The sequence below is a fragment of the Oryzias latipes genome, chromosome 3, assembly GCF_053564925.1.
Source record: "Oryzias latipes strain Hd-rR chromosome 3, Olatipes_Hd-rR_3.1".
NCBI lineage: Eukaryota > Metazoa > Chordata > Actinopteri > Beloniformes > Adrianichthyidae > Oryzias > Oryzias latipes.
The window spans coordinates 5284924-5301246 of record NC_136239.1 but is presented as its reverse complement, the minus strand read 5'-3'; the positions used below and the strand labels follow the sequence as shown (position 1 = coordinate 5301246).

At 46.3% G+C, this 16323-nt stretch overlaps 2 protein-coding genes across 4 annotated transcripts in view; one reads left to right on the top strand and one right to left on the bottom strand.

The window, feature by feature from the left end:
- The window catches only part of sirt3 (sirtuin 3), a 38081-nt gene that overhangs the window by 2374 nt on the left and 19384 nt on the right, over positions 1-16323 (bottom strand). The window contains exons 1-4 of one of the 3 annotated variants that reach the window (XM_004066778.5): positions 1090-1411; positions 885-930; positions 362-541; positions 60-292 (exon numbers count right to left, since the gene is read on the bottom strand). In XM_004066778.5, coding sequence (XP_004066826.1) covers positions 60-292; positions 362-541; positions 885-930; positions 1090-1165 — 535 coding nt within the window. In that variant the 5' untranslated portion in view covers positions 1166-1411. Of the gene's footprint in view, positions 1-59; positions 293-361; positions 542-884; positions 931-1013; positions 1412-16323 lie in introns of those variants that run through there. The other 2 variants (XM_023951749.2, XM_078944971.1) reach the window with 2 other exon arrangements.
- On the top strand, positions 1781-10109 carry psmd13 (proteasome 26S subunit, non-ATPase 13). The gene is made up of 13 exons (XM_004066777.5): positions 1781-2211; positions 5060-5138; positions 5332-5366; positions 5447-5502; positions 5585-5628; positions 5705-5791; positions 6083-6254; positions 6326-6405; positions 6509-6634; positions 9407-9469; positions 9549-9629; positions 9697-9813; positions 9904-10109. Exons 1-13 carry the CDS (start codon positions 2111-2113, stop codon positions 9997-9999), a joined length of 1137 nt encoding a protein of 378 aa, XP_004066825.1. The 5' UTR covers positions 1781-2110; the 3' UTR covers positions 10000-10109.

Sequence of the window (16323 nt, the reverse complement as noted above, 5' to 3'; positions counted from 1 at the left end):
AGGGAATTCAGTGACGGCCCGGCACGCTCTGCGGCGAGCGTGCGGCGGCCAACACCTACGCCTCTCCAGCCCGTCGATGTTCTGCGTGTACATGCGCAGCAGCTGGCCCTTCTGGTGGAGCAGGTGCACAAAGAAGTGTGTCGGATTGGGCCGGTAGTTTCCTGGATACAGCTCTTTGGCTAAGGCGAAAAAGGGGGCGGGGTTCCGGTGGAAGAAGCCAATCTCAAAGATGGCCTCTGCGTACGGCAGGTCGTACTGCTGCAGGTTGTCATAGAGACCGCTGCCCGGAGACCTGCAGGTGTTTTCAGACGTTAGCGGCAGAGCACAAGAAACGTTTTTCCGCCCGCTTTCTCGAGCCAACCTGAAATCCGGGATGCCGCTTGGCGTGCTGATCCCGGCTCCGGCCATCACCACCACCCGCTTGTGCTGCCGATCCCGGAGGCTCCTGGCAATGTCCTGCAGAGTCAGCTGCACTACAGACGCACCCCCACCTCCAGTGAAGAGTCCTCTGCTGCCCCCCCACCGGGACGGGTGTGTGTATCTGTGAGTGACCAAGCCCAACAAAAAACAACACCAAAAAACGCTGAGATTTGGAAGAAAAGGAATGTGGAAACAGTTTGAATCTGAATTCAAGAGACTCCTCTACATCTGTGTCTGCTGATCCAAACGGATGACAGAGACAGTTTTTACTTGAATAAATCCCCCCTCAGGACCCCACCCCATCTCAGATTCAGTTCCTCCTATGGGCAAATGCATCGCACCAATAAAAGAAACAAACAAAAAACGAAGCCTCCTTTGTTGTCTGCAGTTTGTGTGACAGTGGAACAGAACCCACAGTTTTGGTGAGAGGACAGGTGTGGTTCAGGTGTCCTGCAGGTGAGTACCTGAGCAGAGCAGCAGCGGGCGGGAACCAGCCAACCAGCCAGGAGCCTGTGGAGACATTATACCCATCAAGAGCATAAACATCTAGATCACCTCTGCTGAGAGAACACATCTGAGCAGTGTCCACTCACACTGACGCCTGCATCCTTTCACAGGATGAAAAGTAAAACAGCAGTGTTCATGTGACCGCGCTGTTTGGGCACTGACCATATACAGTCCTGGATCCAAAAGCGCCGAGCAATGCACGCGGTCTGGAGGAATGCAGCGACACCCACCCTGCCATCACCGCGCAGCTGTGCCTGCACACCTGTGCAACACCTGTACAACACCTGTGCAACACCTGTGCAACACCCGTGCAACACCTGTACAACACCTGTGCAACACCCGTGCAACACCTGTGCAACACCTGTGCAACACCTGCACGGACGTCCACTCAAAATAAAGTGACAGACGCGGCACTCTGCCCGTTTTCCTGACGCATGAAAAGCAAAATCATCTGCTTTGACTGTAAACACTGGCGTCCTGATGCATTCGTGAACATCGGAAATAAAATATTTCTCACAGTTTTCACAATAAAAAGTGGTTGATGTTGTTAGATTGTTAGGTTTGGTAGTTTTACCTATCTATTTATTTATATAAAAAATGAATGTAAACGGTCACTGCTTGTATCTGAAGTAAGTTAAGGAAGCAGGGTTTATCCTTAGTTTAAAAAAAAAACGATGGAATAGAAAACTGAACAGCACAGATATATGATATATGAAAGTCTCAGTCTGACTTTAATATTTTATTACAGATTTTTAATGATGGGCTTCATGTTTGTATCGCCACTTAAAAAAACGTGGTAGATGTTTTATACAAATTCCCTGTTTCAGTGAACGTATCATGACCCCTGAGCTTCATGAACTTCCTGTCCGTCGTTAGCTTTTACAGATTCTTCTTTTGCCAAATGTTTTAAAGCTTTGTTTAGAGGTTAGTCTTTCTGAATGTGGCTAAATATATTCTATTTATACCGAAAATCGCGAGTTTGCGAGTATGTCACCTATTTGCAATCTAAAATTTATACTAAAAGAAAGTAAATACTTTAAGTTAGCAAACAGATCAACCTCCTACATTTCCCAGCGCACTGTGCGGCATGCACATGCGCAGACTCTCAGCAAAGACGGCTAACTAACAGTTGAGATTCACTTAAGAGCCTCTCTTTGAAGCTACCTTTCGTCTTTTCGCTACCATGAAAGATGTCAGCGGGTACCTTAAGCAACAACAGAGCAGCAGCTCCACGCCGGAGACGGCGGCAAAGTGGCACGCGCTGGAAGATTTATACAACAAAAGGTAAGAAAAGTCTGACATGTGAAAACTTAGCTTAGCTCCCCGTTAGCCGCTCATTCATTGCAATGCGCGCTGAGTCACGGAGCTAATGCTAAGCGCTAGCATTAGCCTACCAAAACATTTGGCTACCAGATTTAGAAGAGGAATAAATTATGTTTCTCAAAGCTACTAAAGTGTTAAATTGTTTAACATTAAGTAGATGGTGACGCGGGGCAGTAATGCCTTTGATCTGATCAGGAAAACGATGTAGTTTTTAAACTCTACAGCCCAAAAAAAGACCAAATGAAAACGTTTTTTAGACCGTATCAACACGCTAATACACTATTGATGACATAACATTATAGGAGCTGTTCAGAAGACATAATACAGTCATCTCTTGGTGACCAAAGTGATACATTACTTGAAGCAAAATAAAATAAGATCAGAATAAAAATTAAAGAACCAAAAAAGGACACAAAGGAAACGAAAACAATAACCAAATAGAGATTTGTTGATAATCGGGCAGTTTTGCAGGTATGCATGGTTTTTAGTGAAGTTCAATATATTTTGAAATCTTTTATAAAACATAGAAAAGATGGTTTGCTAATAGTATTTACGGCTATGAATGTGATATTTGCCAAGTAATCAAATCATATTTGAGAATGAATCATCTAATCATGAATCATCTTATGCATGAATGTTAATGTCTGAAGCACACAAAGGAGGAATGTAAAGTTTAAGATTAATCCAAAAAGTCTGTAACGTTGGCAATGAGACAATTATTTTCCTTATTATATGAAGTGTTCTCGCTTAAATGAGTCAGAGCAGTGGGGAAGCGTGACACACGTTCTACAAAGATAATGTTTTTTCTGTGAACGTCAAAAGATTTCCTCCATTATCTGTTAGGTCTTAAAAAAATATTATATCATTGTCAAACCAGACCCAATCAAGTCTGTAGATTTTCTACTGACTAAAATAGGTCTATTGACTTGAATATCAACTTCCAAACTGGAGGAGTCAGGGGTCTTCAACCTTCAACACGAGTCATTCAGGTCCATTTCTCATCGACCGCAACCCAGTAGGATCCACAAAGTTTCATTTCACTCAAAATTTAAAAGACGATTTGTGTTTATGTTGTCAAACTATAAGATATATGAACTATTGTTTTTGCCATAGATGAAACAGAGAGAGAAAATAGCCTTCTTTTGAAATATCAAGTAGTTTCTGACTTTGACAGAAGTTGGTTCAGAGGATTTCATTCATTCATCTTCTATTCCGTTTTATCCCTTTCGGGGGTCACGGGGCTGCTGGAGCCTATCCCAGCCACTACGGGTGAAGGCCGGGGACACCCTGGACAGGTCGCCAGTCTGTCACAGGGTCACAATCACACACCCATGCACTCTCGAATTTATTCCTAGGGACAATTTAGAGTGACCAATTAACCGATGAAGCATGTTTTTGGACGGTGGGAGGAAGCAGAGTCCCCAGAGAAAAAACATGCAGAAAAAGTCCCCCATTGGTGTTCTGTTTCATGCCTTGAACCAAGGGACTTCTTGCTGTGAGGCAAAAGCGCTAACCACTGCCCCACTGTGCAGCCCTCAAATGACTTCCTTTCAAAATAAAGTGTCTCATAGGATCATCTGAGTAAAAGTACTCATTTATTTAACTCTTTGTGGTTCATCTCAGCCAGAAATGTGTCAATCTAACAACCTAAAGTTAAATTTGAGTGCATTCATTGACCCTTCACTGTATTTTTGAGCCATATGGTGAACTTCAAATCTTTGAAAGGTTTACATAAATAAAAAATCTGCTCTGTAATCTTAAAGTTTTGGTTGTGCTCACTGACCTCAGATTGGTTACTCGTTAATCTTTTGGGGTTTTGCGATACATGAACAAATAGCAAAACAGCCAAAAACACCATTTCCATTTCAGTGCAATGGTGTAATTTAAATAAGAGTCAACATGCCTTAAATTCTGAGCCTCGTCTACATGGGAGGAACATCTAACCTAGAAGAGCTCCATCCGATTGGTCAAATGCAGAAAGGGATTTATTTGTTTCTTTAATACTTCAAGCTGCCGTAAGATTGTTTTATTACATTTAATGTAACCATTTATCGCAATTTTCGCCATATTCTGAGGTATGCGTATTGCACAGCTTGATATGGTGAGGGCGCACGGGGCACGGTGGCGCAGTGGTTAGCGCTCTTCCTCACAGCAAGAAGGCCCCCGGTTCAAGTCCCGGACATGAAAAACACAACATCAATGGGGGACCTTTCTGTGTGGAGTTTGCATGTTCTCCCCGTGCATGCGTGGGTTTTCTCCGGGATCTCCGGCTTTCTCCCACTCTCCAAAAACATGCTTCATAGGTTGATTGGCAACTCTAAATTGTCCATAGGTGTGAGTGTGAGAGTGAATGGATGTGTGGTTGAAGATATTCTACCCTGTGACAGACTGGCGACCAGTCCAGGGCATCCCTTGCCTACGCCCAAGTGGCCGGGATAGGCTCCGGCAACCCCGTGACCCCGAAAGGGAGTAAACGGTTAAGAAGATGGATGAATGAATGAATGAATGAATGAATGAATGAATCAATCAATCAATCAATCAATCAATCAATCAATCAATCAATCAATCAATCAATCAATCAATCAATCAATCAATCAATCAATCAATCAATCAATCAATCAATCAATCAATCAATCACACCGAGGTCTCCTGGTGATGCGGTCAAGTTGAAATGGATCCTGTGGGAACGCTTGTCTAATGCTGTTCCAGCGGGAACATTCTTGCCTGGGAAGGTGTTCGGCAGAGAAAACCGTAACTGCGTCTTCCCGCTGCGGCTCAGATTTTTGTTTTGTTTTTTTGCTCCTGACAGACTGTGGCATCAGCTGACGCTGAACCTGACAGACTTCGTCAAAGATCCCAGCTTCAAGACGGGGGGCGGCCTCATTCAGGTGAGTGCAGCGGAGCCTCACCTGAGCTGCTGCTGCTGCTGCAGGGAAGTGGAAGCAGCAGGTTCTGCAGCAGCAGCAGCTTCTGCAGCAGCAGCAGGTTCTGATGCTGCTTCCACGTCCCTGCAGGGGCTGGTTTCTGCTGAAACAGGATGTCTGCCCCCAGCTGACTTTTCCGTCTTTTCCTCTCTTACAGCTTTACGAAAATTTCATCTGCGATTTCGAACACAGGTGAGCTGAAGGTGCTTAAAGCTGCCCCCCCCCCCCCCATTCACTCTGTGGCTTCTGATGCCTTGTTTTGCCCCCTGCAGAATCAACCCCCTGTCTCTGGTGGAGATCATCCTGTACGTCGCCCGGCAGATGCCAGGTGAGCCGCCCCCCCCTCCCCTTTTCCCAGAGCCCCCCCCCAACTCTCTGGAGCCTTCATGTAAGCTTTGTGTTTGTTCCAGATCCAAAAGAGGCCATCACGTTTCTGGAGAAGACCAAAGAGAAGGTGAGTGATGCGCGGCAAGTCCTCGGAGCGCAGCAAAGGATTCTGGGTCACACTTGTGGTTTCTGCGTGGTTTCAGGTGAAGAGCAGCGAGGAGGCCGTCATTCTCTGCAAGACCTCCATCGGCAGTCTGAAGCTGGAAATCAGCGACCTTCCCGCCACCAAGGTGAGACCTCCTGCTGCCGCTCGCACGCGCTCAGACCCGCTCAGGGCGGGGTGGGGGGCACACCTGGCTGAGGATGAGGAGGACAGCCGCCATGTTGGAACTCTAACTCGTGCACAACAGAGAAGACGTGCACGCTTATGAGCTGCTGCTGGTCTGAGCGTTAGTGACATCACAGAGGAGGAGGAGCATCTTAGATGATGTGAAAGGTTCTGATTTCAGGCGTAGCTCTGAGTAAAAGCCTCGTTAAAACTCGAGGGGGGAGCGCGTCACCATTTCCTGCGTCTTCCACAGAAAATCATCGAGGAGGTGGAGGAGATTCTCAACAACCTGCATGGCGTGACGTCGGTGCACGGCCGCTTCTACGACCTGTCCAGCAAATATTACCGCATTATCGGGAACCACGCCTCCTACTACAAAGACGCTCTTCGCTACCTGGGCTGCGTGGACGTCAAAGACCTTCCAGGTGAGAGGTGGCGTGCCGGCAGAGGGTTGTCGGCGGCACAGGGGCGGCTGAATGACCGTTTGATTCCGCAGAAACGGAGAAGCAGGAGCGAGCCTTCACTCTGGGGCTGGCCGGCCTCCTGGGAGAGGGAGTCTACAACTTTGGAGAGCTGGTGAGGGCGGGGCCGCGCTGGCGTTGACATGCAGGCGGAGCTGTGCATGTAAGGTGACGTGTGCATGTAAGGTGACGTGTGCACGTGCGCTTCGTCTCTGCAGCTCATGCATCCGGTCCTGGAGTCCCTTAGAAACACGGACAAGCAGTGGCTGATCGACACGCTGTACGCCTTTAACGCAGGAAATGTGGAGAAGTTTCAGGGCTTCAAGTCGGCCTGGGGCCAGCAGGTGACGCACGCCATCACACACACAGCTGCCATGTGCAGCCATCACATGGTCATACACACACGCGCACAGTGGAGGGAAGAAGTATTTGATCTCCTGGTAACCGTTAGAGCCTCGTTTCCACTGAGCGGACAGTTGGGTTTAAAACTGAAGACACCCGTTGGAACTAATCACCTGTAGAAACTCTCCAACATGGAAACTCTAAAGAGCTTTCAGTGGATTTAAGGGAGAAGATTGTAGAGCTGCAGCAGACCGGACTGGACTACAGAACCATCAGCAACAAGCTGGAGGTGACGTGGACGACTGCTGGTCCAACTGGGACAAAATACAAGAACATGACCATCAATCCACCTTTAGGCCTGAGGTCCAAACCAGATCTGACCTGGTGGGGCTTCTATGATCATGAGAACAGAGAGGATCAGCCTAAAACGACACAGCAGGAGTTAGTTGATGCTCTTAAAGCAGCTGAACCACAGTCACCAAGAACACCCTTGGTGTGCTTTAGAGGTGTTTTTCTGCACAGGGCTACTTCACTATGTGGATGGGAGGATGGGTGGAGCCATGTACCCTCAAGTCCCGAGTAGCTGTGTTTACATGGACAGAAGTGATCTGAATGAACGTCATGTCAGCACGCCGTTCCAAATACTCTGCTCCGATCAGACTCATTCGGATCAAAATTTCCTTCTGGTGGAGACAGGTGGGTTGTGCCGATTGTACATCCGATCGTGGAGCGTGTAAACCGTTTATTCCGACTGTGGGTCACTGCTGCTCTGGCTTTGCGTCATGCGTAGACGGTGTGGCGCTCCATTGGCGGCCTCAGACCACAAACCGGACCAGCTGGCTGCTCCACGCAAACAAACCGCGTCTTTGTGCAGTGAAGCTGGACTCGTAGCTTCGTGTCTGCGGACAGGGGAGGGACCTTTGTTACGGTGTGCGTCCAAAGGAGGCTTCCACCTGCAGTCCGCCCCGCCACTCTGCATGAGCGAGCTGCTGGACTCAGGAGGACCGTGTCTCTGAGCAGATGAGCGGCTTTGGGACGGAGAAATGCTACTCGGTCCCGAGAAACCGTGTTGATCACGTGGATTCCTGTTTCCAGTCGTGTCCAGACAAAATGAAGGCTGATGTTTTCCCTGCATGTTGACGTGCATCCAGGATGCAGATTGCAGCATTGACTGCATGGATTTTAAGTACATCAGAAGCTAGATGTCGTTGGCACGTGTTAGCCGAATCCTTCTGCTGGCTTTGTTCCACCAAGAAAAAACATCACAGATTAAAAAAGATAATGAGCGAACAGGCGCCTCATAATAATCAGAACAATAATAAAATCGCGTTTAGAAGATCGTCTCACTCCTTGCTGCAGCTTGTTTGTTCACAACGGAACTCGATGTTTCTTCTTCTACGGTCGTTTTCGGAATTTCAGAGAGTTCTGCTCATGTCAGAATGATTTTTTTCCGAGCAAAAGTTTTGCTCCAACATCACCTGTCAATCATCAAAAAAATATCACCAGAAAGGGGCGGGACCAAGGCGCCAACCTAAGTGAACGCAGCTAGAAATTTAGTACTGCGCTGACTGCAAGCTGCCAGTTGATCACAAAATAATGCATTATGGGAAACGTGTCCGACAGTTTTTATAGTTGAGTGATCAATTAAAATAATTTAAAATTCCTATTGATTAAAAAAGGCTACAGATATTACAAAACATTCAAATAAATATAAAATATATAATAACAGATCATACTAAGGGGGAGAGGCAGATTAAAACTAAACTGAATGTTAAGGACAACTCCAACTTCCTGTTCTCCTTCAGTCTCGCTGCAGATTCGCCTTCACCCCCCAGCCTGGTTTCACTAACGATCCAGGCGAGGTGCCGGTTCATCTCATTGTTGCATTTTCCCCACGTATTTTTAGTGTGTCACTACATGTTGTTGTCGCTCGTACGTGTTTATTGTTCAAGCCCCGTTAGCTGTCACTCATGTAGGTGTGGGACATTTATTCTCCTCAGCTGACCATCTCCTGCGGGAGCGGTGTGCTGCAGTCACAGCACGAGAACCGTTTGGTCGGGGTTGATACGCCGCCGCGCGCCTAACCGCAACCGTAACCCTCCTCCGGCTCTGTGCAGCCCAGAAACAAGTTCAGCACGGACTGCATGCATTTAGAAAATTACGAGTGAATAAATACGTTCTAAAAAGGAAAGTAAGGAGCTCCTTAATGTGGTCCGGGGAGGAGGCTGTCAGGTGTCCTGCCTTAAATGTTCTCCTGCTTTCAAGCCCGGTCATTGTCACGCCCTCTAGAGTCACATACCCCACTGTGATTGGTTGGTTCATCAGCTCCACACACGACAATGAAAAAATGTCATTCATACAAACTGGCGGGCCGCATTAACATTAAACTTTCACATTGAGGCGGGGGTCGCAAATAGCCCGCGGGCCGCGAGTTAGAGACCCCTGATCTAATGGGTACTTGATGGGATCAAATACTTCCTTCCTCTATTGTTCACAGTAATGATGTACTTCAGAGTCACAGCGTGTAAACGTTGTCCACACACCGAGATTTCACTGAAATGATTTTGAAACATCAAAAAGAAAATTGAATAAATGAATAAACCTTTAAAAATAAAGCTACAGACTGGAAACAAAGGCTCCTGTTTGCTTTCTGTCTTTCATCTTCTTAATCCTAATCCTGATTTGTTAGCAATCGTTTCATCTGAACGCCATCAGCGCATTTCCCCGTGCTTGACTCCGCCCTCACTCACTGCTTTGTGGTCTGTTGTGGACAGCCGGACCTGGCGGGGCACGAAGCCAAGCTGATGCAGAAGATCCAGCTGCTGTGCGTGATGGAGGTGAGTGTACGCCTTTCCTCTATCCCAGCACGCCGCAGGTTTGAATCCATGCAGATTGAGACCCCCTCCTCTCCCCCAGATGACCTTCACTCGTCCTGCCAACCACAGACAGCTGAGCTTCACCGAAATAGCCCGGAGTGCCAAAATCCCAGAGAACGAGGTGAGTGTGGCAGCTGGAGGCGGTCAGGAGACCCTGGGAACCGCCCTGACGCTCTGTCCTCCTCCAGGTGGAGCTGCTGGTGATGAAGGCTCTGTCTGTGGGCCTGATCAAAGGCAGCATCGATGAGGTGGACCAGAAGGTGCAGATGACCTGGGTGCAGCCCCGAGTCCTGGACCTGCAGCAGGTCAGATCAAAGAGCAAACCTTCTGAAACAGGAAGTCCGTCTCCGTGCTGCGGTTAACCTCAGGTCTGGTTCTGACCCGTCTCCTTTCAGATCAAAGGCATGAAGGAGCGCCTGGACTCGTGGTGCGGGGACGTGAAGAACATGGCCGTGCTGGTGGAGCAGCAGGCCCACGACATCCTCACCTGAGGCGGCGCCCCCGTCTGCTGGGTCTTTTCTACTGGACGTTTGTTTCTCTGTGACCTTTGGTTCTGTACATTTACACGGCGCCGTTCCACGAATAAAGAACTGCAACCCGACGTTCACACAAGTCAATTCTGAACCAAATCTCTTGAGCTGGACGGGGGGTTTACGGGTCGACGCGCTAAACACGGGTTTTGGAAAGTCTGTGAAAAGTTTATGAAGGAGGAAAACTTCTGTCAAAGTCCTGAAACTTTAATATTGTGGATGCAAAAATACATTTAAAAAGAAGCGAGTTTTATGAGATTGAAATCGCTATCGGTGTTGGGAGTTTGTTACGTAAAAAAGGTCAAAACAAAGTGGTGTCTGATGTCACAGTTCGGCTCACGTTTGGACTCGTTGGGTCGTTTGGTTTGGGAGTTAAAGGAAAAAAATGCCAGAATTCATATGCAGACCTCAGAAATTTGAATAGAAAACATTTGTGTGTTGGCAAACTGAAATGGTGTGGCGGTGCCACATCGCTGGGTCGTGTAGAAACGGCCAGAATTCATGTGTGAACCTCGGCAAAGCAGCGAGTCTAGGGTTTGATCTAAAGTCACCTCTACATCCTAACTTGTTGACGGTCCCTAAGACGCCGCGCTGAATGTCTGTGGAATATCCAACATAAAACTAACTTCACCGCCGTTTCCCACTGACTTTATCCACAAACACTACAGAGGAAAATGTTGGGCAAGTATTAAATATTGAGCAGGATGACCTGTTTATTTAATTTGTTTGACTCAATCCTGACGACAATATTGAGCACAAAGCAACAAAGTCAGTTTATTAATAACGTTTTTACAAGTTTTTTTCTTCTGATTTTTGCCGTAATTTTTTTTCAGAATTTGCTTTAATATTTTTTTTCCAACTGCAACAGTTGACGTCGTAAAGCGAGGCGATAAGGACGCGTCTACAACCTGCATGACTCCGACATGCTGGTTCACTCTAAGAGGGAGAGAGGGATGACAGAAGGGATTTCTGTGCAGTTTGGTTAACAATAATGAGTTCTTGTGATGATTTCTGGTGAGAAACTGCTGTTGCTTGTCTGGGCTGTTTTCCTGTACTTGATCGACGGTCCCTGCCTGCCTCTGCACCGACTACAATAGTCGGACTGAAATGTGTCTATTTTATTTAGTTTTGGAAATCTTATGGAAAACCTTTGCTGAAAAGTGTACAAACCCTGTAAACGTGCGGTCAACATGTTAAATTAACCCTTGTGCTATCCTAGGCACTTTAACATTGGGAGTTGGGTCATCTAGACCCACTAGACATTATTGCTCTGAACCTTTTTTCTTCAATGATTTGTGATCTTCACTGGTGTCCATGGATTACATGAAATCTTTCCACCTTTATCCACCTTTGTCATGGTAGGGAGAACACGTCAATGGATGGGGGGGGGGGGGGGGGGGGTCATCTGGACCCCATAGGATACCACGGGTTAAAACAATTGCCGGGTTAAATCAGCTGTAAAACCACAGGTGTGACCACAGTTTGGTGTTGGTTTCTGCCCAGCCTTTGTCCGCTCCACGTCTGTTCATTACCTCCGTTTTTGACGTCACTAAGAAACTTAAAATGACGAATTAAAGCCATGAACTACCCCACAGCCACTACCCCCCCCTCACACACACTTGTGCCCCCCTTTCTTTCTGGCTGAGCGACCTCTTCCAGCCCCTCACAGCAAAAAATCAAGATGCCTAGAAAGGCAACTTAAGCTAAACATGGAAACACTGATGGTCCCCCTGACAGCACTAGCATTGCATTCAGCATAAAATGGCTAAAAATGTTCATTATGTTAACTATGCTAAAGTGGTGAACATTGTGTTTGGTATCAATAAAAATCTCAGTTGTTTTCCCATGATGCTCGAGAAGTTAGGAGGCAATTCAATGAAATCCCCAACAGGAGTTTAAATTTGTATTTGGTTCTAAAGGGAAGATGCTGCCTCTTCCTAAGGTCAAAGGTCGACTAAACTTTGGTGGTGGTTGTAGACTTAAGCTGGTGGAATGTGTGTGAAATTTCCTGAGGATCCCTCAAACAAAGGTTTTCTTGAGGGAAAATGTAAAAGAAACGCTAAATTTCAAACTTTGCCACAAATGGCTGCTAAGCTGTTGGTCCTGTGGACATCCCATAATAATTTCCTTTCTCCCTTTGGATATCCTCTACATGTATGTTTTGGTTTCATTAGTGGATTAAAAACACTATTTTTAGGAGCCCCATAAGAGCTTTTGGTCCCATTCATTCATTTACTACCTTCTTAGACGGCCCGGAGCGCTGCAGTCCCACACATTCACACACTGATGGCCAAACGCTGGTGCCAACCTTAACCACCAGGAGCAATGTGAGGTTCTGTGCCTTGCCCAAGGACACTTCAACAGGACCATAAATATTTGGACAGAGACATATTATTTCTAATTTTATTTCTGTACATTTCCACAGGGAATTTTAAATAAAACAACTCAGATGCCATTGAAGTGCAGACTTTCAGCTTTTATTCCATGGGTTGAACAAAAAGATTGCATAAAAATGTGAAAACTAAAGCAGTTTTTAAACACAATCCCTTCATTTCATGGGCTTGTAAGTAATTGGACAACTGACCTCCATGCTATTGCATGGGCAGGTGTGGGCAATTCCCTTGTTATGTCATTATGAGTGAAGCAGATAAAAGGCCTGGAGTTGATTAGAGGACTCGTGCTTGCATTTGGAAGATTTTGCTGTGAACAGACAACATGCGGTCAAAGGAGCTCTCCATGCAGGTGAAAAGAGCCATCATTAAGCTGAGAAAACAGGAAAAAACCATGTGAGAAATTGCTACAGTATTAGGAGAGGCAAAATCAACAGTGTGGTACATCCTGAGAAAGCAAAAACGCAAAAAGACCTGGGAGTCCACAGAAGACAACAGTGGTGGATGATCGCAGAATCATTTCCATGGTGAAGAGGAACCCGTTCACAAAAGCCAGCCAAGTGAACAACTCTCTCCAGGAGGTAGGTGTATCAATATCCAAGTCTACCATCAAAAGAAGACTGCATGAAAGTAGATACAGAGGGTACACTGCAAGATGCAAGCCACTCCTAAGCCTCGAGAATAGGAAGGCTAGATTAGACTTTGTTAAAAGCATCTCAAAAAGCCAGCACAGTTCTGGAAAAACATTCTTTGGACAGATGAAACCAAAATCAACCTCTACCAGAATGATGGAAAGAGAAAAGTATGGAGAAGGCGTGGAGAAGCTCATGATCCAAAGCACACTACATCATTAGTAAAACACTGTGGAGGCAGTGTGATGGTCTGGGCGTGCATGGCTGCTAGTGGCACTGGGACACTAGTGTTTATTGATGACGTGACACAGGACAGAAGCAGCCCAATGAATTCTGGGTGTTCAGAGACATACGTCTGCGCAGATCCAGAGACATACTGTCTGCGCAGATCCAGGTGAATGCAGCCAAACTGATTGGGCGGCGTTTCATAATACAGATGGACAGCGACCCAAAACATACAGCCAAAGCAACTCAGGAGTTTCTTAAAGCAAAGAAGTGGAATATTCTGGAATGGCCAAGTCAGTCACCTGATCTTTACCCAATTGAGCAGCATTTCACTTGTTGAAGACTAAACTTCAGACAGAAAGGCCCACAAACAAACAGCAACTAAAAGCCGCTGCAGTAAAGGCCTGGCAGAGCATTCAGAAGGAGAAAACCCAGCATCTGGTGATGTCCATGAGTTCAAGACTTCAGCCTGTCATTGCCAACAACATCAACCAAATATTAGTAATGACCATTTTGTTTTCGGTTATTTCATTTGTCCAATTACTTACCAGCCCATGAAATGAAGGGATTGTGTTTAAAAAATGCTTTAGTTTTTCACATTTTTATGCAATCTTTTTGTTCAACCAATGGAATAAAAGCTGAAAGTCTGCACTTCAATGGCATCTGAGTTGTTTTATTTAAAATTCACTGTGGTAATGTACAGAAACTAAATTAGAAAAAGTGTGTCTCTGTCCAACTATCTATGGTCCTGACTGTATGTGTGTTGGGCGGGAACCAAACCTCCGATCAGAGGTCAGCTGCTCTGGCTGTGCACCATGACTGCCCTGGTTTTCTGACGGCTTCTCCCGCTTTGATGTCATCTTTATTTTGGGGGGGGGGGGCTGTTCACTATGTGTAAACATTTTGTTGAGTTTGTGGGGGGGCCAAAATCTTTGCCCGAAGGTGCGGTGAGAATAGAATTGTTAAATCAACGATTGCAAGAAGCTCCTGCAAACACATGGGGCCAGTCTGCATAGTTTCCATGTGGAGAAACAATGAAAAAAAACCATATCAGGCAAAATACCTTTGTCAAAAAAACAAAGATCTTTTTCAAATATCCTATGAGTTTTGTTTCCATCTGGCAGATGTTCACCCTGCGTAAACGCAAATTCTGCGTATTCTGGATCCCCGTATGCTTCAGTCCTTTGGTTTCAGCTCCACATTTCAAGATGGAAAAAGTAGAAAAGTATTTTCTTTTTGGTTAGCAAAAGGCTTTCTGGAGTTTCTGGTTTCACCTGTCCTCTCTGAATTTGTCTCCTTGTCTCCTGACAATGCAGAACATTAGAAATGTTTGATGATCACATGCAGCTGTGGACACAGGGAGTAGCTGTTTAGATCACTTGTCATGGTTACGTCACATAAACTGGAGACTGGGGGGGACAAGGTTTTGGTAGAACACGGTTCTGTGGTTCAGACCATGTCTGATGTCCAGGAGAAGCAATGGTTGGCTGCCAGATAATCCATCCTGTTCTACAGTTATCCCGGTTCCGAGCGGAAAAGAGGCAGCCGACATAAACTGTAATTTATACTAAGATCCATCCATCCATCCGTCTTCCTCCGGGACCAGGTCGCGGGGGCAGCAGTTTAACCCTTGTGCTATCCTAGGCACTTTAACATTGGGAGTTGGGTCATCTAGACCCACTAGACAGTGCTCTGAACCTTTTTTCTTCAATGATTTGTGATCTTCACTGGTGTCCATGGATTACATGAAATCTTTCCACCTTTATCATGGTAGGGAGAACACGTCAATGTAAGGGGGGGGGGGGTCATCGAAGATAGCACAAGGGTTAATAAAGCAGAGATGCCCAGACTTCCCTCACCCCAGCCACTTCCTCCAGTTCCTCTGGGGGGACCCCGAGGCGTTCCCAGTCCAGCTGACAGACGTAGTCTCTCCAGCGTGACCTGGGTCTTCCCCGGGGCCTCCGTCCAGTAGGACATGAAAGAAACAGGCGTCCAGGAGGCATCCGAACTAGATGCCCGAGCCACCTCAACTGGCTCCTTTCGTTGTGGAGGAAAAGCGGTTCTACTCCGAGTTCTCCGCGGGTGACCGAGCTCCACCCCCTATCTCTAAGGGAGCGTCCAGCCCCCCAACGGAGGAAGCTCATTTCAGCCGCTTGTATTCAGGACCTCGTTCTTTCGGTCATGACCCATAGCTCATGACCATAGTTGAGTATTGGAACTCAAGATTGACCGGTATACTAAGATTCATCAAGTAATTATCTCTATGTTCTCTATATCTATTTCCAAACAAAAGTGAAACGCCGCCTTCATGAACAACAAACTGAAGTCGTGATCTGGTGTTGGTTTCTGCAGCCATTTAGTGTGGAAGGCGCCATGACAACAGCAGACAGAACATTCCTAAAATCAAAGTGTCTTTTGGTTCATTTGAGTTGGCTAATGATTGTAGGCGAAACCATTCAATGTATATTAGAACTGGACTGAGTGACTCCTCCCCCTGGCGTTCCAAAGAGGAAGTACCTGCTGGCTCTAAGAAGCCAAAATCCCATAGACTTCTATAGAGACATAAACAGCTGTTACTCACTCATTCTATCCGTCAGAAGAACCGTTCTTGCTCTGATACCTTTTTTTAAACATGTTCTTGATGAGTTTCATATTTTTTCTGAAATTGTTCTTGTTATAAACTGACCAATCAGGTGCCTCAATAGAGTGGTCCAATGTTCAAAAGGTTTGACTGACACCCGCTGATGGACTTCCAACAAGGTGATTGGCAAGAGTGGTTGCCATAGAAACATTGGTTTGGACCAATCACTGCATACTGACGATTCCTGGCTCCAACATGACGGTGTCCGAATAAAAATAAATGGCAACTGAATTGACTTAATTTGGTTGAAACTGGAAGTGAACCATTTCTATGGGTGATGTCCCTCAGTCCAGTTCTCAAGTACAGTCAATGGATGAAACTGACCAATCAGAGTGTGGCGCTGAAAGCTGTAGGTCCAGCAGCAGGTTGGTCTCCTATCAGACAGAAAACGGGATCT